This window comes from Onychostoma macrolepis, chromosome 24, assembly GCF_012432095.1.
Source record: "Onychostoma macrolepis isolate SWU-2019 chromosome 24, ASM1243209v1, whole genome shotgun sequence".
Taxonomy (NCBI): Eukaryota; Metazoa; Chordata; class Actinopteri; order Cypriniformes; family Cyprinidae; genus Onychostoma; species Onychostoma macrolepis.
Genome location: NC_081178.1, coordinates 21,746,464 through 21,768,158, shown reverse-complemented (window position 1 = coordinate 21,768,158; position 21,695 = coordinate 21,746,464). Strand labels below are relative to the sequence as shown.

The following is a 21,695-nucleotide window of genomic DNA, read 5'->3' as shown; positions in this document are numbered from 1 at the left end:
ATTATTATTTTTAAGGACTATTATTATGTTGTAATGTTTGGTTGACCAATCAGCGGAGAGGGGCGTTTCACTCCGCCCACTTGTAGAGATCGAATATTCAAGTAGTTTATCCCTTTTCTGTCCCTGAACGTAAAAACGAAAACTGAAGCCGAATTCTTGATTTTTCGTTTTGTTTGAACAAATGAAAAACGAAAAATGTGGCGTTTTTTTCATTTTTCAGATTTCAATATTAAATAAAAAAACGAATTATCCGAAGGTACACGGACCATTGAGCCAGGCCTTTTTGGACAATTTCAGTGTCCAATTTATTAACAAATAACTCTTATGAACCCGCTCATTTAATGAAGAGCTGTATGTTATTTCCAGTCGGTCTAAATTCGTTATATTGATACTAACTATCTCATCTAAACAGAGTGATATGTAAACGCGTGGTAAATTAAACTAACAAATACAACACAGGTAGCATAACATGCACATAAAAGTACAGCAGAAGCACTTAATCTACGTGAAATTACTCACCAGCAAAGACGGATGAACTGAGACGTCTGGTTTCTCGCAGCGGGCCAGCTGACGATTACTTCCTCGGAGAAATACCATTCTTCCTTAATTAATGTTTCGTCGTGAATGTGCGTGTCTTCAGTGTAACTCGATAGACCTGTTTCGACTGCGTTTTCTTCGAAAAAAGAAAATAATCAGAAACGCAACATTTTACAAACTGTCTAGTTCGCGGTTGGCGGTTGAGAACGGCTTGACGTCACGGTTCAAAATCCAAAAGTGCGCCAAAGTCTGAGCTTCACCATTGCCATGGAAACGGGCAGCAAGCAACGCAAGCGTAAATGCCTGTGTGCATAATATCATTATTAATGTTATTACGTTAATGTGTATAATTATAATAATTGATTATTTTGTGTACTATAGGCTACACACAGACGCGCGCGCACACACACACACACACATACATACAGTATATAACACACAATACATACTGGACTATATTTCATATCTTAGAAATACTGATGTTGTCATTATATTATAGCTGTTAAAGTTACAATATAACACATTTGTCATAAATTAAATTTAAATCATAAAACGAAAATTTTTGTGAGAATGTACTATCTAGGAAATTAATTTTTGTAGTTTAATAAAATTTTCAATTATGATAAAGTGAGATCAGACAATTGTTTATTGTGTTAAATATCACACAGAAACAATACATATACATATACCATTCAAATACAACACATTGTATTTTCTGTAGTAAATTCATGCTGTATAGAAAGTGATGTGGTAATCCTGTCATATTTAGCTTGTGTTGGAATTACAACACAAAAACAACAGAAAAACCACATACAACATCTAATGGTAAATTCTTGTGATACTGTACAACAGAGAAAGTGATGTGGTAATCCTGTCATATTTAGCTTGTGTTGGAATTACAACACAAAAACAACAGAAAAACCACATACAACATCTAATGGTAAATTCTTGTGATACTGTACAACAGAGAAAGTGATGTGGTAATCCTGTCATATTTAGCTTGTGTTGGAATTACAACACAAAAACAACAGAAAAACCACATACAACATCTAATGGTAAATTCTTGTGATACTGTACAACAGAGAAAGTGCTGTGGTAATCCTGTCATATTAAGCTCTGCTCATTTGTTGTGTGGTAAATTTATGTAGTACTGCTGCAGTACCACAGGAATACCACAGGACATTTTTGTAAGGGGCACCTGTAATCAAAGCAGAAATGAGACGTTTGTCTTTGTTTTTTCACAGAAATCATATTTTACTGCCCGATTCTTATGGAGATAATGTGAATTATGATGTTAAAACAATAAAACAAACGACACAGTCACATTTCTGAGAATGAGAGCTTTCTTTTGATGTATGATTTTTCTGTTTTGTGAGGTACATAAAATATATATATTCATATTTACATTTCTGCATCGCCATTTTGGGGGAGGAGCTATCCCAGACAGCAAGCCAACATTGAATAAACATTGTTTTTCCATCTGAATCATCATTATGGTTGATGTTGAAATTTCAATGCAAAATAAATGTTGAATCACCATTACCATATCGATGAAAACCTGATGTTATTAATGTTGATGGCAACAATATTGGAACAACATTGATCTATAGTTATCTTTATGATTGATTAAGCATTGATATTTGGTTTACCGGGCGATCGCTGAATGTGTTGAAAAGTCATTAATTTATAGTTGACCGGGAAACGACGCTGTTGTTGAAGAGTCATCGGCATATAGTTGACCGGGAAATATGATTGAAAATGCATCGATATATAGTTGACTGGGAAATATGATTGAAAATCCATCGATTTTTGGTTGACCGGGAGATACTGCACCGGACACAGCTCATTTCTGGACCTTGGCACAAGCGTACAGGTAAGCTTGCTTAATGTTCGATATGAATGAATTGTACCAAATCAAATACTGTTAGGTTGATCGTTAACATGATGGTTAATGTAGTAACCGACGCAGTGCTGCAGTCACTGAAATAGATTTTTGTTTTACCAATGTGTCAAAATCTGCCAAAAGTACTTGATCTCTTCTAGGTTATAAAGTTAGCAAAACCTCATTGGTCCAGTCTATTTTTGTGACAGCTAGCTCGAAATACATGTCTGTACCCATTGCTAGTGTCGTGAAATCTATTAACACAGCACCGCTATTTCTTCTGACCGCCGGAGAACACCGGCGGAACCAACGCTAGCGTGCTCTACCCACAGCAGCGGCGGGCCAGAATTACACAAAAGACATGGTTTACCTTTACTTTATTCAATGCAGAACTGTCTCGAGTTGTAACATTAACTGGAAATGCCGATTAGACCATCTCGTAATAGCCTACAAATCCAAAATATGAATAATCCTCTAGCAGGGCTGCGATGTGCGATACAGATTTGTAACTCCATTGTGTTTGTTTTCAGAAATGATAACAGTCGTTTTATACTAGTGCTTATGCGATATCACGATTTTTGATGATCTTCTGCACCTTTTCTGAGCGCGGGGAAGCAACCGGGCCTGGCGTCTTAGCCCCACATACTTCATTTAGAAACAATTAAAATGCCTCGTTAATTTATTAGCCTGTTTTTGCGGTGAGATTTATGCATATTCCTCCGTGCACCCAGTATTTAAGCAGAAATTAATGTGCAATTTAGTCAACCAGAAAAATCTTTTGTCTATGGTAACTCTAATCAATACATTTACTATTTAATTAGTTATAAGTATCCAGTTATTTATATTTAATTTGTTGAGTTAACAATTAGTTCTGATTTAATAAAATAATAAACATGATTTTTTTTTTTAGAGTCACTTGGCCTCATAAATTGTCCTTATGAAAGATGTCACTGCAAGCTAATCCTTTGCCTCCCTTTAATTCGAATACATCCATGAACATATTGGGCAGTTTTAAAAGTGCTTTGAATGTAGTCCGTCTTATACAGCCTCGACAAAATGCGTTTCTACCCAGAAATATAAAATGATTTACCTAACTATGAGATGGCAAGATGAGAGAGGGGGTAAAATCTTTGCGTGGCAGGTGGAGCTGCCACTCGACCAGTCACGGATATATGTTCCATTCAGACATTATAGCACATGTGACAGAAAATTACGTGATGTGACGTGATATAGGTATCTTGTACTTAAATATAGTGAACGGAGTCCATTATTCATGAATAAAAATTGTTCAGTCTTTAGAAAAACCCTTGCAAGCCCAGTTTAAAAGAACATGTTATCATCTGCTTTGTGGGGAAATACTCAGGGCAGTGGATGATTCTGAATTAAATTGCTGTTTACTGACACTGTGATTTACTTTTTGTCCTTTTTTTCAGATCATTAATCCACATCGTTTTTCAAGTAAGCAAGTCTTTAGTATAATAAGCCTCATCTGAAGTGGCTGCGCTACGCCCCAGACCGAGCGGGAGGAGCTGGAAGACAGACGCAGCAGGAGTTAGCACTTTAAAAGAAAAAAAAAATGAAATAATACAATAAAAATGATTGTTTAATTTTTAAAGAATGCGTGGGTGTCATTTGTGCTAGTCTAGGTTATAGCCTAAAGGTATAGTTTCTATTTTCTATATTTTGCTAGCCCATCCTGGCTGTCGATAAAGCAGGATTATAGCCTAATAATAATGTTTTTAATATTATATTAAAATTACAGACCTTCAGATTAAACCTGTGGTATACTAAAACACCATTGAAGTTTTGTTGATATGCTGGGATTTCAACATTGTTTCAATATCCATTGTAATCGAAATACCATTGAAATTCTGTTGATCTCTAGGTATGATTTAAACGTTGTTTCAATGATAATAGAGGGTGCAACATGATGAAGAATCAACATCAGAGTTCGACGTTGATTCAATGATTTTATCGTTGACAGCGGGATGTTGATTTAACATCTTTTCAATTACTATTTGCTATCTGGGTATTTTGTGACGATTGTTTTTTAAAGCTTTATATTCATTATTTGTGTTCCATATACACAAATATCATTATATTCTGTGTAAAGATGAGGTTTTAAGATTTTAAATGATACTATATATGGGGTGATAGTATCTCCAGAAACATAAAAAAAAATAGGTTTAAATATAATGACGTAGCTCTTTTGCCCGCCCACGGGCAATTTAACTACAAATACCACAGTAAAACTACGGTTACTGAGGTAAACTCATAGTACATATCGAGGTTAGTGTGCTTTAACTTCAAATACCACTGTAAAACTACGGTTACTGAGGTAAACTCATAGTAAATATGGAGGTTATTGTGCTTTAACTACAAATACCACAGTAAAACTACGGATAAGGTAGAAGCATCGAACACACATGACATGGTCGAGCGAAAGTTACTATGGTAACAATACGGTAAATGTGTGGACTTGTTACATGATCCCTTTCCCACCATAGGCACATTTTAAATTAATAACTTTCATAAACACGGAACATGGAGTATTTTATGAGACTGTACCTGTATATGTGTCCTGAAGTCATCTAAATCCATCTTTTAATGCGCTATTTCGCTGGTCTTTGGTCCGTGTGCAGCTGTTGACATTGGGGAAACGATCGCCTCTGCTGGTACTCCAGTGGTAAATTCACCTTCATACATGCGTGTGGGGATTAACCATGTGGATCAATGATAACAGCCTTCTGAGCCTACCAGTAGGCGCAGCAGACCTCTTCTGGCCTATATCTATAAGCTGATATCCACTGATAACGCTTATTCAATAGAGTGATAACATCTGAAGCGGGTGAAAATTTGCATATACTGCACAACACATTTTTTTCCTGACAGTAAAGCTTGATAGGATCAAAGAAACGCAAACATGGCATGATAATGCAGGTACTTTTGTAAGTCTGCCAGTTTAAGGTGTGACAAATGAGCGGTTTGAAGCATGACATTTTTGTCATGGACTCTTGGCAATGCTCTGGAGACACCCAGCTTCATGTGACTTAAGGACAGGTGTGCCATTTCTTTTTCAAGCAGTTGAACTTAATTTTTTCACCTATTAAACGACTATAAGTAGGGAAAAAAATCCCATAGGCTGATGAAATACCACCGATTTAAGGAGGGATATATACAAATCTGCCCTCTTGCACTGAATTTTTATCAGTGCTACTTGTGGTATATTTTCCTTGTAACAAAAGAGGGGAAAGAATTGTGAAAGTGCCACAGTGCCACCATGTCTGCCCTCTCAGAGAAACTCTTGAGTTCTAAAAACTTGTGTTCTTATTTTTAATTTTTTTTTTGATAAAAAAAAAAAAACTGCTGAATTATGTATATCCAGTAGCAAGAATATCTTAATTATCTACAAGACAGTTAGCATCTGTCAATCACAATCAAAGGGAAACTGGATAAACAAAAGAGTATTACTAAGGACATCTCTGTTGTGCCACCTAAATGCCACGTCATCTCTTTTCAGAGCAGTGTGACCAGTTTAACAGAACACTGGTTTGAGCTCAGGAGAACATGTATTAGCTCACAAGCTGATGTAAAATTCTTATAGGGTAACAGCGGACTTAGCCATGGTCACACTATCCATGAAGAAATCAAATCCACCAGGTAATCACTATTATGCACATTTTTTGCATTTGTCATAGTGGTCAAAATGGTTTCATGTTTTGAAGGATTTGGAAGTTGCTAATTATTATTATTATTATTATTATCATTATTATAATTATTTATGTATTATCAGTCGGCAGGTTAAGACAATATGCATTACTGCTGGCATGTTTTCTTTGTACATCATCCTATCTGGTAAGTTCTTAAGAAAACTTATATATACTTAAATGCAAATTTTAAAATAATCATTAAATAAGAATTGTATTTATCCCTGTCAAAACAACAGGGCTGTGTGGCATTTAGTTAGATTGAAATGAGAATGTATTGAAAATCCCAGTTCAATACATAAATCTGAATGTATGTATCTGAATTTAGCAAAGAAAATGAAGAATTAGAATTTAAGGCTAAACTGCTGTACGTGTAGTTTTAGATAATAAAATAAGGTTTTAGCAGGAATCAGTGTTTTTTTTATGTGTAATATTTTATGAAGTTGCCTCAATGCATTGTGGTGGACTTGTTTTGACAATATTGAACTTAGTTCAATTAATTAGAAATCAGATCAGCTGCGGTAAAACAAACAAGCTCGTATCAAGGATTAATAGGTTAAATATGGTTGTCGGATTTCTTTGAATGGCAGTTGAGTAAATTCTCCTTCCTATCATTCAATTTCAAATTCTTATTTAATACCTCAATATATAATTTAAACGTAATTTATACAAATAAATGTAATTTATATTTTCTTTATGAGCGTATGATCTCATAATCTAAAAACCCACGCAAAATGTCTGTAATGAACTGCTGGTCATATGCAGACGGGTTTAATGGCGTCTCATATTTTGCATCAAAGTAAAGAATGAAAGGATAGGCTATTCAACATTCTCCGCATTTATGAAAACTCGTGACAGCTGTGACAAGATCCTATCACCATGATATGATGATAGGTTTGTCACTGGATAATAGTTGTAACTGCTTTGTTTTTATGAACAGCCGCTTACTGCAGCTCAACAGAGAAACGGTGTAGAATCGCCTGTGGCTTGAACTAAAGCTTTGCACAGAATCCATTTTCCAACGTGCGGTCGCTTCCGCTAAACATAAGTTATGAAGCCTATTAGACTGTGAGTGCAAAAAACAGCGCATTGCGTTTACTGTGTTTTTAAGCATACACCTTAATTTCTAGCGATTATCGCTGATTTGATTGCACAGATACTATTTAAACTAAACAGAGCTAGACAATGACATCTCTGAATTCAGTAATGAAATGCCTTTAACTGAAAATTGAGTATTTAATCTTATCATTATACATTACTGACACTCTATCCTCCAATTTGATACTGTTAAGTGCTTTGACACAATCTGTATTGTAAAAGCGCTATATAAATAAAGGTGACTTGTATGGAGTCAATTTAATGCCGCATATATATGCAAAAGAAAATAAAGTTTTGCAAAAGAAAATAAGTTTTGCAAAGAAAAATAAAGAATTGCAAAAGAAAATTAAGTATTGCAAAGAAAAATAAAGAATTGCAAAATAGATAAATAAAACAGAGCAAAAGCAATGATTTTGCAATACATATTTTCCATGGCCATATCTACTAATTTATTTGCAATGCAGCTTTTATTTTGCGTTTCAGTCAAGTTTGAGCTTGCGATACCGTTTTCCCTTTGTGCTTCACGTTTCTGCGCGTCTCACTTTGTGGCGCTGTTTTGACATGGGGGTGGAGTCAGGGGACGGGGGCGTGTCCAACAGGCCTGGGCATGCCTCCCTGGAAGTGACGTCATCGGCCCGAGACACAGATCACAGCTGATCCAGGCACCGTCATTGAGCAGAGGCATGCGGGCGGATCGTTTCCTTTTATTCACTAGCTTTAAAACATGCATGCTTTCGTTTTATTAACAAATGTATATGTGTATTAGCAGCGTTTGCTCAAGTTAAAGAAGTTGTTAATATGAACATCTGCTGTTTATTTCTCTCAATGTGTGCACACTTTTATAACATTAAAATGTGTATTGTTTCATCTGGTTAACTAAATGTGCATTAATAGTGCTTGTTTAAAATCTCTTAACCTGTGCACAGCGCTCTTTGTTTACATTAGTTCAGAGTTACTGCTAGTTTTAATGTAAAAGAATGCAATTAACTTCACAAACTATACATCATTAAAAAGGTCTAAGACTCAAGCTTCATATCCATCTCGACTTCGTTTTTCATTTACATAACTCCTGGCATAAATTAAGAAATGACTGTCACTGGAAGTTTAAAAAAAAGATTAAAAAGTCATTTTGGTTTAGTTTTGTCGTGGCCACGAGATATTAAGTCGTGGGAACGTGATAATACTGTATGTCGTGGCCATGAGTTTAATCATGCATAAACAAACCCGCGTGACCATAGCAACCTGGGATTATCAGAGACTGATCAAATATATTTATCCATCCCACAGTCCGTTGATCGTGTCTTTTTATGTAATATATGTGTATATTAGGCTATTATTATTATTATTATTATTATACAGCCCTGAACGTTAAGAGATCGAAATGAAGGGAAAATAAATCAAATACATAACAACGAATATAAAAATATTACCAATACTAATAAAATACATGGACTTACAAGACTTGTGGGATGGATAAAAATGTTTTCTTGTCGGCCTATTTTATTATACTTTATGTAACATTTATTCATAATAAACGTCTTAGGTTACGTATGTAACCCCAGTTCCTCGAGGGAACGAGACGCTGCGTCCAAGAACGCTAAGGGAACGCCTCCAGCGTGACCGCGCTCTGATACAAATGTAATCTGTCCAAAGGATGGGCGAGACGTCACGGGCGGGTGACGTAATGGCCAGGAGGCATAAAAGCACGTGCGGTGGAACCGGCGTCAGCTTCAGGAATGAAACAACCGCCGCAGGGATGCCGGAAGTATGGCCGAGACGCAGCGTCTCGTTCCTCGAGGAACTGGGGTTACATACGTAACCTAAGACGTTCCTCTTCAGGAACTCGAGCTGCGTCCAAGAACGCTAGGGGAACGAGATCCCCACGCTGCCAGACTGACAAATCCCTGCCTAGTGTGGATGGAGCACAGCTAGGGCGAGGGAAAAAAGGCCACAGGTGGCTGCGTCCCGAAGGCCAACTTCTGAAGAGTGAGTCTTGATCCCCAAGAGGGGAGAGCAGAGGACTCGAGGCTATGGAATAGCATCCTGATCCACCACATAGCAAACACTCTCTGGCCGGAGGCCTCAGCCTCTGGAGGAAACATGTACTAGGGGGTGTCTACCCACTGAAGGTCACCGAGAAGGCGCGGTAGGCCGGTATAGCCGCCACGTAAACCCTCAGGGTGGAGTGGGTTAACCCTGCAGAGGAACAGGCCCGCACAAACTCCTGAACTGTACCAAATGGGCAGTTGGCTGGGTCGAGCTGGCAACCTCTGCACCATGAAGTGACACTTCACTTCAGGGTGTACAAGTCCCTTGTGTTGTGGAGAAAACATGTAACTAGGGGGTGCCTACCCACTGAAAGGCCATCGAGAAGGGCGCGGTAGGCCGGTATAGCCGCCACGTAAACCCTCAGGGTGGAGTGGGTTAACCCTGCGGAGGAACAGGCCCGCACGAACCCCAGAACTGTATCAATCGGGCAGTTGACTGGGTCGAGCTGGCGGTCTCCGCACCAAGAAGTGAAAAGTTCCACTTCAAGGCGTATGGTTTCCTCGCTGAGGGAGCTCTGGATTGGAGGAAGGTCTCAACAACCTCGGTTGGGAGACCGGAAGCTATGGGCTGTGCCCCCTCAGGGGCCACACCTACAACTTCCAAAGCTCCGGGCGGGGGTGACAGACCCCCGCTTGTGAGAGGAGATCCCTCCTGACGGGAATCTCCCATGGAGAGCCGTCGAGGAGAGAAATCAGGTCCGAGAACCATACTCGGCCCGGCCAGAACGGTGCTACCAGAAGTAGACAGACCTCGTGTCAGCGCACTCTCGCCGGAACTCCCGGGAGCAGAGCGATCGGGGAAAAACGTACAGACGAAGCCTCGGCCACATCTGTACCATGGCATCCAGCCCCAGTGGAGCTGGATGAAATTAGAGAGTACCAGAGGGGACATGCGCTGTGTACTTACCTGAGTAGCGGAGAGGTCCACCTGAGCCTGGCCAAACACTCTCCAAATGTGCTTCACCCCCTCAGGGTGAAGCATCCATTCCCCGGGCCTCAGCCCCTGCCTCGACAGGATGTCTGCTCCCACACTGAGATGCCCAGGCATGTGAACTGCTCTCAGCGAGAGGAGTTTGTCCTGGGACCACCCAAGGATCTGGTACGCCAGCCTGTGCAGGGGGCGTGAACGCAGACCACCTCGGTGGTTGATGTAAGAGACCACCGCAGTGTTTTCGGTGCTATCGCACCAACACCGGCGATCTCTTAGGTCTGGGAGAAAGTGTTTCTGTGAAACACCGCCAGCATCTCCAGGCAGTTGAAGTGCCACATGAGACGGCGAGTACTCCACAGACTGCGGGCAGGGTGAGGGACACGTCCGTCGCTAGCGTACGCAGCGACACGTAGCTCCCAGCACCAGGCCCTGAGACAAGAACCAAGGATGTCTCCACATGTCTAAGGCACGTAGGCACCACCACGTGACCTTGATCATGTGAAGCGGGTTTCCCCTTGGGGAGAACCCCTTGGTCTTGAGCCACCACTATTGAGTGACTGGCCTTCTTTCACTCTCCTGACTGCCGTGAGGATCGACTCGATCCGAGCAGGGGACACACGTGCCTGCATCGTGGTCGAATCCCACACCACACCAAGATAAGTGGTTCTCTGTAATGGAGAAAGCACACTCTTCTTGGCGTTCAGTCTTAACCCCAACACTTTAATGCAAGCAAGAACAACATCTTGATGTTGAGCCGCCATCTGCTCTGATAGAGCGAGAATCAACCAAAGTGGATATGCGGATGCCTTGTAGCCGCAACGGAGCTAACGCGGCATCCACACACTTTGTAAAAGTGCGGGGTGAGTGCTAGGCCGAAGGGAAGAACCCGATATTGGTGAGCTTTGCCCTCGAAAGCAAACCTCAGGAACTCCCTGTGAGTGGGAAGGATGGAGATATGGAAGTATGCGTCTTTTAGATCGATCGTGACAAACCCGTCCTCGGACCTGATCTGAGACACGACCTGCTTGAGCATCTTGAACTTCAGTCTGCTGACTGAGTGGTTCAACTGATGCAGATCTAAAATGGGACGCCAACCCTCCATCCTTCTTGGGAACTATGAAGTACCGGCTGTAGAACCCGGAATCTCTTTCGAGAGGAGGGACCACCTCGATGGCCTCCTTCCTCAAGAGAGTACTCTACTTCTCGTTCCATTACCAGAACCTGCTCGGGGCCCACCAGAGTGGGATTCACCCCGTTGAAAAGAGGCGGAGGAGAACCAAACTGGATTCTGTAGCCTCTCTACAGTATGCAGGTCCCATGGAGACACATTTGGCAGTAGTTTTCACGCTGCCAAATAGTCTACTAAGGAACCAGTCTCTCAAGACTGGCCTCTGGTATAACCAGGGCGGCTAGCTCGGTGTCCTGGAACGGCTCGCCGGCAGGAGACGGCCAAACTAGCTGCTCTAGAGACCCCTGAAGGGGGTGGCGAGCATCTCAGCTCCGCTACGTTTCCGGGCGGAAGAAACTGAGATGTGAGCTCGCTGGAGATCGCTGTGCCCTGGAACACCGTACGTGGCAGGGTTGGCAGACCGATCTCCTGAGGGCACTGAGGAGAGACGGGCACCGTGTACCGCGGTGTACGCCGCTTTTCCCAGAGGGGCCTGCCCTCATAAGTTCTGGGCCATGGGCACCAGGACTACCTCAGCCGAAGTCTCCTATTGAAGCGACTGTCCTCAGACTCGCGTCATCTTCTAGGAAGACTAGACTGGTAGAACCAGAGCCTGCAACGCAGGACCCAATGAGACACGCTTGGCAGGGGCTCCCACACCGCCAGGTGCCTACTAAGGGAACCAGTCTCTGGAGACTGGCCTCTGGTATAATCAGAGCGGCTAGTTCGGTATCCTGGAACGGCACACCGGCAGGAGAAAGCCAAACTAGCTGCTCTAGAGACCCCCGAAGGGGTGGCGAGCATCTCAGCTCCGCTACGTTTCCGGGCGGAAGAAACTGAGATGTGTGCTCGCTGGAGATCGCTGCGCCCTGGAACACCGTACGTGGCAGGGTTGGCAGACCGATCTCCTGAGGGCACTGAGGAGAGACGGGCACCGTGTATGCCACTCTTCCCCAGAGGGGCCGGCCCTCAGAAGTCCTGGGCCATAGGCAGCAGGATGTTTTAGCCAAAGACTATCCAGCGAGAGTGACGGTCCGCAGATCCGCCTTCTGCTAGAAGGCCTCGGCCCAGGAGCGCCACTCTGACTCCAACATACTGGGGAGTAAGAGAAGTGACGCTCCCTATATGAGGAGCTGGAACACGGTTGGGGCTGCTCCGCCCAGCAGCCCCTGCTGACCACATCAACCTCCTCAGAGGAAGAGAAGTAAAACATTGTGCTCTCACTCGAGAAAATCCCAAGTTTTCTTAGGCTCCTTTTACACATACACACCTAACTTCTCCTGGTTAGATGAAATAGAACATTTAATTCCTCAGAATTTAATGGAGAAAAACAACCAGACAAGTAAATACGGTCTGATATGAAAAGGATTCATGAAACGAACGAGAATGACATAATGCCTCGGCAACGCGCGCTGCAACAGTGAGCTCTCACTCAAAGGGGGAAGAACCGCACCGCGGGCTTCCAGCCCCGAGCGAGAGCGCTAGATCTGGGGATTGCAGGTGGAGAGAGGGCGAACCCGTCTCCAACCCGTCCGCCAGATCTATGTGCGATCCCCGCGATCTCATTCGCCGCCGTGCCTCAGCAGCGGCGGACCGGAACCGCGAGATCATACGGCGGGGAGCAGCACGATCAGCCCCTTTTTTTCTTCTTCTTTTTTTCTCTCGAACTGACAGCGCGAACTCCGTTCCTATGCAGGGACACTGCTATAATGACAACCTCGTTCATAATAAGCTTGTGCAAACAATGCTCGTGCAAAGACTGCGATTTTACAAAGCTCATCGACGCCCTCCACGTCTACCTCCTCGGAGAAAGACAGGCGGAGCGTCGAGCCCTCTCTCTGGGGGGAAGAACCCGCGGGGCTTCCGAACCCAGAGAGCGGGCGCTGGATCTGATGGGAAGGAAGAAGATAGGGGATCGCCCGTCTTCATTCCCTCCACCTGATCCATCTGCGATCCCCGCGAACGCAGCCGCTGCTCCGCCTCGGCGAAAGCGGGCCGGTAACGCAAGGAACGCATGTGAAAGCTCCCTCCTCAAAGAGAGCCCTCTGAGAGTAAGCATACGCAGCGACAAACGCTCACAAGCGGGCAGTCAGCTCCCTCGAGAGCTGACTCTGCGTGCTCTGCTCTCAAGCAGACCACACACGGACTGTTAGTGAAAAACACAGCCTGTAATGCGATCTGCTCTCGCCCAAGTGCAGTTTCTCTGCACTTTAGACATTGTGGAGCTTATTTCAAGTGACAAACAACACTAAATAAGACTCACCACACAGATCGACAGACACACACAGAGTAGCGGTTGCTGAATGACAAAAGCTGACGCCGGTTCCACCGCACGTGCTTTTATGCCTCCTGGCCATTACGTCACCCGCCCGTGACGTCTCGCCCATCCTTTGGACAGATTACATTTGTATCAGAGCGCGGTCACGCTGGAGGCGTTCCCCTAGCGTTCTTGGACGCAGCTCGAGTTCCTGAAGAGGAACTTAATTCGGATGTTGTCTACATCGCGATACAGTCCAGTACGTAGCCTATGGTTAACACTTCAGCCTCCAGAGGTCGCTGTATACCTAAAAGCGCCAGCGGGTCAAATTCACCCATGCCATGATTACTGTTTTGATATGGCTAAAAACGTAGTATGTCACTGTATTATGCCACTGTCTTCACAATGTCTAGAGTCATAAAATTATTATTTTTAGTCATCAGCTATGTTTTTGTCCTGTTGTTCTAAGTTCACAGCTATTTTTAAGCAGGTTACACTAATCACTTTTCATGATGAATATAAACCAGCCTGCAATGACAACGAGAATTACGAGGAAATAAATACATATTTGGGTGTTGTAATATTATAGCTAATAAAATGTTTCAAGATAACCCATATTATTTAAATGACTAAAACACCCTAAATAGACTATTATAAGAAATACTAATTCACCACATTGCAAAGGATGTACAATGACAAATTCAAGTGCACAGTTTCACCTAATTAATTAATTTGTTTAGTTATATAATTTATCATTTGAATAAGAGAACAACACCAATAAACGGGGTAATCATAAAAAATGTTTTATTCATTACATCATAATTCATTTTTTTTTCAGGAATAAATAAGCAACACAGTAGCGAACCATAAACGATAAAAAATTGCAAACACAAATTAATATTTAATCCAAAGTTTGAACATTTATGAGTAGAGGAATAAACATCTAAAACATCTTCATTTGAACGTGATGACAGGAATTATCGTAAATTTGTCCTGATGGCGCTTATAGGTATAAATGCCCCATTTTTGTTCTGGTTTTATCTAAACAATTTTTTAACAATAAACAGGGATTGTAAATAACACAATTTTAGTAAAAGTCAATGACTGTAAGACTTGGATATTTTTAATTGAAAATATATTATGTAGCCTATTTGAAAAACAGCCATGGGTAAAATTACCCCGTGGTGGTGTTAATATAATAATTTAATAATGTATTTTTTGTTTGTATAATTTCTTAATTAAAAATAAAATATTAATAAATACATCTCTGATAATCCCAGGTTGCTATGGTCACGCTGGTTTGTTTACCCATTAATATCTCGTGGCCACGAGAAATTTAAACCAAAAAGACTCAAGCTTCATTTTTTTTTTAAACTTCCAGTGACAGTCATTTCTTAATTTATGCCAGGAGTTATGTAAATGAAAAACGAAGTCGAGATGGATATGAAGTAGGGTTGTTCCGATTCCGATACTAGTATCGGAAATTCCACCGATACCACAAAAAAATCTGGCATCGGTATCGGCGAGTACTTGAACCCATGTACCGATCCGATACCATTTTCTTAGACAAGACCTATAGTTATGCGCGCTAGCTTTGCTTAACGCTGCAAATAGGAAATCAATTATTCTTCGCTGCTCAGAATGCAAACACAGGAAGCTGTGCTGTGTTGCCACAAGCAACCACTATTTAGAGCAGCGAAGAAGTAGTACAAACGTGCTAGCACATTGCCAGTAAATCACTCGCATATGCGACTAAATCTTCACCCTGGGCGACTAAATGATGTCTAATATTAGCCACTGGCTGATAAATAATCAGATTTTACTCGCCAGTGTGTGAGTTGGAGGCTATGTATAAGTTTAGCACAGATATATTGTCACTCGCTGAACACTCTGACTGAGCGCTTCAGAGTTTCGCTCTCCGTCAAGCAATCTATTTTTCAGATCATCTGAATGAATGCGCAGCGCACCTGTATTTGACGCACCGTAAGCTCTAGTGTGAAGCAGACAACTCGCCGTTGCTTTGCTTTTTTTCTCACACGCAGAGAGAGAGAGAGAGAGAGAGTCTTTTACATGTAGCGCGTCAATTCTGAATGGTATGTAAACTATATTCTTTGTTGTATTTTTCTGTCAAAATAACGGAGTTCCTTTGGAATTCTTTAGTTTAACTGCCGGGTTCTCTGGTAGTAGGCGGAGCTAATGCGCAAACGACAATCTCATTGGCTGGCGCTCACCTATTATCATCCCTGTTTTGATTTCAGCAAATCAGTTCGAGCCAATGGAGACAACGTGATTAATATTCATGAATCTAGCAGCTCGTTAATCCTTAGTGCGTTTATATTGTTCTTAGTAGAATTCGTAGTATGATTATTATTATCTTATCAGTATTATTGATAGTTTTCCCCCATTTTTACAGAAACACTGAATGACCAAAAAAGCACCACCACCAGTCCTAAGTTCAGTTAAAATGACTAATATGCATTCATACATGGTTACCAAGTTTTAATTTTAATTTCTGAAGTTCTATCAATAATACTTGATTATAATATATTTATAATGCTTGACTGACTGATTAAGAGTGTACTTTTTTCCAAACATTATATATTATATTTTTTGTTCACTCGCCAGACTATCTATCTATGGTGAAGCGCACCATAAAATAATTGTATCAATTCATACATGGCTAGTAAGTATAGCTGTATAACCAGATACACAGTATCGGATCAGTACTCGGTATCGGCCGATACCCTGAGCCTAGGTATCGGAATCGGTATATATAGGGAAAAAGGGTATCGGAACATCTTTAATATGAAGCTTGAGTCTTAGACCTTTTTAATGATGTATAGTTTGTGAAGTTAATTGCATTCTTTTACATTAAAACTAGCAGTAACTCTGAACTAATGTAAACAAAGAGCGCTGTGCACAGGTTAAGAGATTTTAAACAAGCACTATTAATGCACATTTAGTTAACCAGATGAAACAATACACATTTTAATGCTATAAAAGTGTGCACACATTGAGAGAAATAAACAGCAGATGTTCATATTAACAACTTCTTTAACTTGAGCAAACGCTGCTAATACACATATACATTTGTTAATAAAACGAAAGCATGCATGTTTTAAAGCTAGTGAATAAAAGGAAACGATCCGCCCGCATGCCTCTGCTCAATGACGGTGCCTGGATCAGCTGTGATCTGCGTCTCGGGCCGATGGCGTCACTTCCAGGGAGGCATGCCCAGGCCTGTTGGACACGCCCCGTCCCCTGACTCCACCCCATGTCAAAACAGCGCCACAGTGAGACGCGCAGAAACGTGAAGCGCAAAGGGAAAACGGTATCGCAAGCTCAAACTTGACTGAAACGCAAAATAAAAGCTGCATTGCAAATAAATTAGTAGATATGGCCATGGAAAATATGTATTGCAAAATCATTGCTTTTGCTCTGTTTTATTTATCTATTTTGCAATTCTTTATTTTTCTTTGCAAAACTTATTTTCTTTTGCAAAACTTTATTTTCTTTTGCATATATATGCGGCATTAAATTGACTCCATAGACTTGACTTGACTTGACACCTGTTGGTTATTTTCAGTGTTATAGCCTTGGCGATGTTTTGATTCCAGTACGGGACAAATCTTTCATATTCTATCTCAATTAGCCTGTCGCGACAAAGTTAAGAGACTTGTTATAAAATCACGTCTAGGATATCCATATGGAATTTTTTACATGAGATATTTCTGTTTGTTGTGGATACTTCTCTTCTGCTCTTCCTTTCTAAAACTCATATATATATATATATATATATATATATATATATATAATTTCAAATAATTCAGATTTCTATTTTGTTTTTCGAATTTCTGTTTTGTCTATTTCAGTCATTCTCTTCATCATAATGTTCTGATAAGTAGCCTACACCTCCACATTTCATTAAGCAGCACAGCCATTTTCAACTATAATTAGAACGGTTTCTTGAGCACCATATGAGCATATTAATAATTTCTGAAGGATGTGACACTGAAGATTGGAGTAATTGAGCTTTGCATATAGGGGGAAAAACCCTGTTGCCAACTTTGTCGTTTATTCCCCCCCCAAAAAAAAATCTTGTTTTCACACTGCGCACACACCCGTCTCTGCTCTCTTCAGTGAGTCGCTGAGAGGAGGAGTGCGCCAGCACATTGCATAGATATTCTGTTGCTTAGTTATGATAACCACTTTTTTACCTGTAAATATGACCAAAGTCAGAGCACAGCCAATACTGTCTAAATCTTCGTTCTACCCCTAATACATGAGAGCAAACCTAAAATACCTTTGGTATTCTCATTACACCACCATTAGAAAACTTAAATGTAAACTTGGATATTTTAAACCAGTTTTTTTAACGTCAGTTTTTACCTCCCTGGAAACTAATGCTGCGTTGATCATGTCCTCCTGGGACGTTTGTACTTACGAGTTGACAAGAATCGTATCTATGTAAATTTATTTATCCTGAAATACAGTGAACTGGGCGAACAAGGAGTGAACTTTTTTCACTTATAGGGCTGCATGATTTGGCCAAAACTTTTGTGCTTAATATATAAGTATGATATAAATATTACTATTGAAATAACACAATTTCACTAGTAATCAAAATAATATACATACATACACACACTGTATTATCATAGTCAGTGTTGGGGTAGTTACTCAAAAAAAGTAATTAGTTACTAGTTACTTTTGTAAATTGTAATGAGATTACTTTACTAGTTACTGCATTTGAAAAGTAACTTCACTACTTATTACTTTACTTTCCCGTTTCTTAATTTACCATGTAGATAAATGGACAAACATAGCCTTATCATAACTTAGCCTGTCCGCATAGTGTTTATTGTATAAATGTATACAAAATGGCATGTAAAACCATATGAAACAACAATATCCCTATCTGCACAAAGAAATATGCCTCACCTGTAAAATCCACAAACAACAGGATAAAGGAGGCTATGGTGGAGTCATTTTAAAATGGGGACAACACACAAGTTTCAAAACAGGCTTTGGGAAACATAAGCACAAAACTCTTCTCCTGAGAACAAAACCAGCTTTTTATTAGATTCATGGCAAAAAAAATGAAGTGGTCAATGAAAAATATAAAAATAAAGGTCACTTTATCCGATAAAATTAAAACAGAAATGCACTTAAGCCCATAAAAGAAAACAGAAAATTCACGTCATCCCAAAACATTATTTTCCCTTAGCTCGCTTTCGTCTGCCTCTAGGAGATGTGGCTGCCAGAGGCGGTAAGTTAACATACCAAGTCACAAACGTCAAATGACCGGCGAGCAGGATCTTTCGCCATGAGTTTTGTATTGCCATGCTGGGCTGACAAATGCTTAGACAGGTTGCTCATTGAGTTGGCAGCAGTTGAAAGACACTTGTCGCCTCGGCATAGAGTGCATTTCACACGAATATTTTTGTCCTTTCGAGCAATAAACTGAAAGTAATGTGAATATCGCCACTGGCTGAAACCTCCTGTCTCCGTCTCCGTCTCCATCTCCCTCTCTCCTTCGCACCAGCAAGCTACGTCACTCAAATCGATCTCTATGGCAACGGTGCCCGGGCAAGCGCACACACAGGCAGCACGCATGCACGGACCACTTAAACAGATCAGATCTTTACACACAGGCAAACAAGGCTTGGGTAACGAGGAAAGCGTTCCTATAGTCTAGTAAAGTAGTGTAGTTACCGATATTTTAGTGTAATGCGTTACTTTACTTCGTTACCCAAAAAAGTAATATCGTTACTGTAATCCGTTACTTTGTAACTCGTTACCCCCAACACTGATCATAGTTTTAGTGACATAAATTAAATATAGCCTATACGAATATGAAAAATGTCCAGAGTTTTCATGTTATTTTTACAATAAATTAAATTTGTACTAAGGGGGGCGTTTTGTTCCCCCAGTCTGACAAAATACTCTGAGGTGCGTTACGCGTTGTTGGGGAATCCTGGAGTGTGACGTATGACGGGAACCCCAGTATTACAGCACAGCGTCACACAAGCCATGATAAAAGAGAGTTCCCTTCAGATATTCATTCATATTAACCCCCTGCCCCCAATACATTATTTATATTTTTCTTCCTATATTTCAAGCATTGTGAACAGTGATCTTGCTCTGCCTGCTAAAGTATTTTCTCTTTGTGTCCGTGTTCTGCGCCTCTGTCCTGTGTTAACCGCCGTTTACAGACTTAAGCTGCGTCCCAAATGACACACTATACACTATGCACTTATACACTATGTACTTATACACTATGCACTCAACCATGTAGTGTATGAATTATATAAAGTTATTTTGTCATTAATAATCGGAGTCTGAAAACCCCTCCCCCTTCGCGACGTAATTAAAGCTGCGACAGTTGAGTGCATGAAGTGTCCAACATTCCACACTTCATTTTTTCGGTTATTTAAGTGCACCATCCGGGTATTTAAAGTGCAGTTTTTCTTTTTGGAATTTTCAGTGTGAACGCACTACTCGCACTATTTATACTACAAAACGTCATAAATAGTGCATAAGTACGCGATTTGGGACGCAGCTTTAGTAATATTACCACACAAATTACATTTTGGGAAATTATTGTAATCCAGTTTGTGTGCAGTTCTGAAGAGCCGATCGTGTGTTTGCAGCAAAAACTATCTGATTCTGATTTATGTCCGATCAAGCGGAGCATCTCTCTGATGACGCAGTAACGACCGCGGGGGGGGGGGATCTTTGTCTGTCCATCCAGTGAAATCCATGAATATGTAACGGTATCCACGGTATAGCAAAATCCATATCATGGCACAACATAATACCGGTCACGTTAATACTGGTATAGCGCCCACCCCTATGCTATGTAGAATAATCATAAGAGGTGCCATACAGCACTTTATTGCAGTGGTTCTTTGGCTTATCATAGGGCAACCTCTTTTGGTCCTATATGGCACACATTCTTAAAGATAAGAAGCATAATAGCACATTTGTCAAAATGTGTTACACAGAACCATTAGAGGTGCCATATATGACTACCATAGACAAGTCAATATGCTTCTAAATGACACTTTTACTTAAGATGAATGATAACTAATAATTTCTTACTAAATTTCAGCTTTAAAGATTCAAATTCCTGTACTAAATGCTTAATGAGAAACTAAATACCAGAGGCCAGAGGAGAACTTCCCCCCCCGACTGAGCCTGGTTTCTCCCAAGGTTTTTTTTCACATTCTGTCACAGAGGGAGTTCTACTTCCCTTCATTCCGGACCGCCAGAGCGGTATCCTAAATTGCCTAGTGGAGTCTTTCTCTGGTGCTCGTCTCTTTGCCGAGTGTAAATATCAAAGTCGTCACCCCCGTGACCATGACGCTCAAGTGGACAGCCTATAAAGCGGGCATTACGTCATGCCCGTTCTCTTTCCTATTCTCGTCTTGCGGAAAAAACGGCTTAAGGTGAAGAGCGATCTTGGTTTGTAAGTAACTTTGTACGCTCGTTGGCGAGCGCATTGTTTTTCGTGCTTCATGATATACTGTTAAACGACTGGAGCGTAAGCAGTGTTAAGTGCTTTGTGTAGCCTTAATTGAGCAATCTTTGTTTATATTTCAGTTATTATTAGACACGTTGACAAGCAGCGTTGGCGCGGCTGGTCATTCAGTAAATTTGGTTCGAGAGATACTGTACTAATTAAGTTGAAATTATTATTTTAATCATTATTACTTTTCCACGTTTCGGTTGCAATGGCAAGCTGCACGCTGTGTGATTCATCCATGGAATTAGAGGACGGTCTTGATCGTTGTATATTTTGTTTGGGACCTGAGCACCTTAAACAGGCCCTTTCAGATCCTTGTCCTAGCTGTAGTTTTTTGCCATTAGCAATACGTGAAAGCCGCCTTGCACAGTGGAATGCTCAATCAGATTACTCATTGTTCCCTGTAGACACAACCCCTTCAGAACGCGGCGTTAAGAGGGCAGCAGTAGCTGTTGTTCCACCTCCTAAGAAAAAAAAGGTGAAAATTTCCTCTGCGTTAGAGCGCAGGGTGGATCAGCTGACTGAAGGCATGGGCCAGA

At 41.1% G+C, this 21,695-nt stretch overlaps 1 protein-coding gene across 1 annotated transcript in view; it reads left to right on the top strand.

Moving 5' to 3' along the window:
* Nucleotides 1-5,949: 5,949 nt before the first annotated feature.
* Nucleotides 5,950-21,695, top strand: part of LOC131533082 (NXPE family member 3-like) — a 55,521-nt gene continuing 39,775 nt past the window's right edge. The window contains exons 1-2 of the mRNA XM_058765135.1: nt 5,950-6,079; nt 6,213-6,274. Of these exons, the coding sequence (XP_058621118.1) occupies nt 6,043-6,079; nt 6,213-6,274 (99 nt within the window). The 5' untranslated portion in view covers nt 5,950-6,042. The remainder of the gene's footprint in view (nt 6,080-6,212; nt 6,275-21,695) is intronic.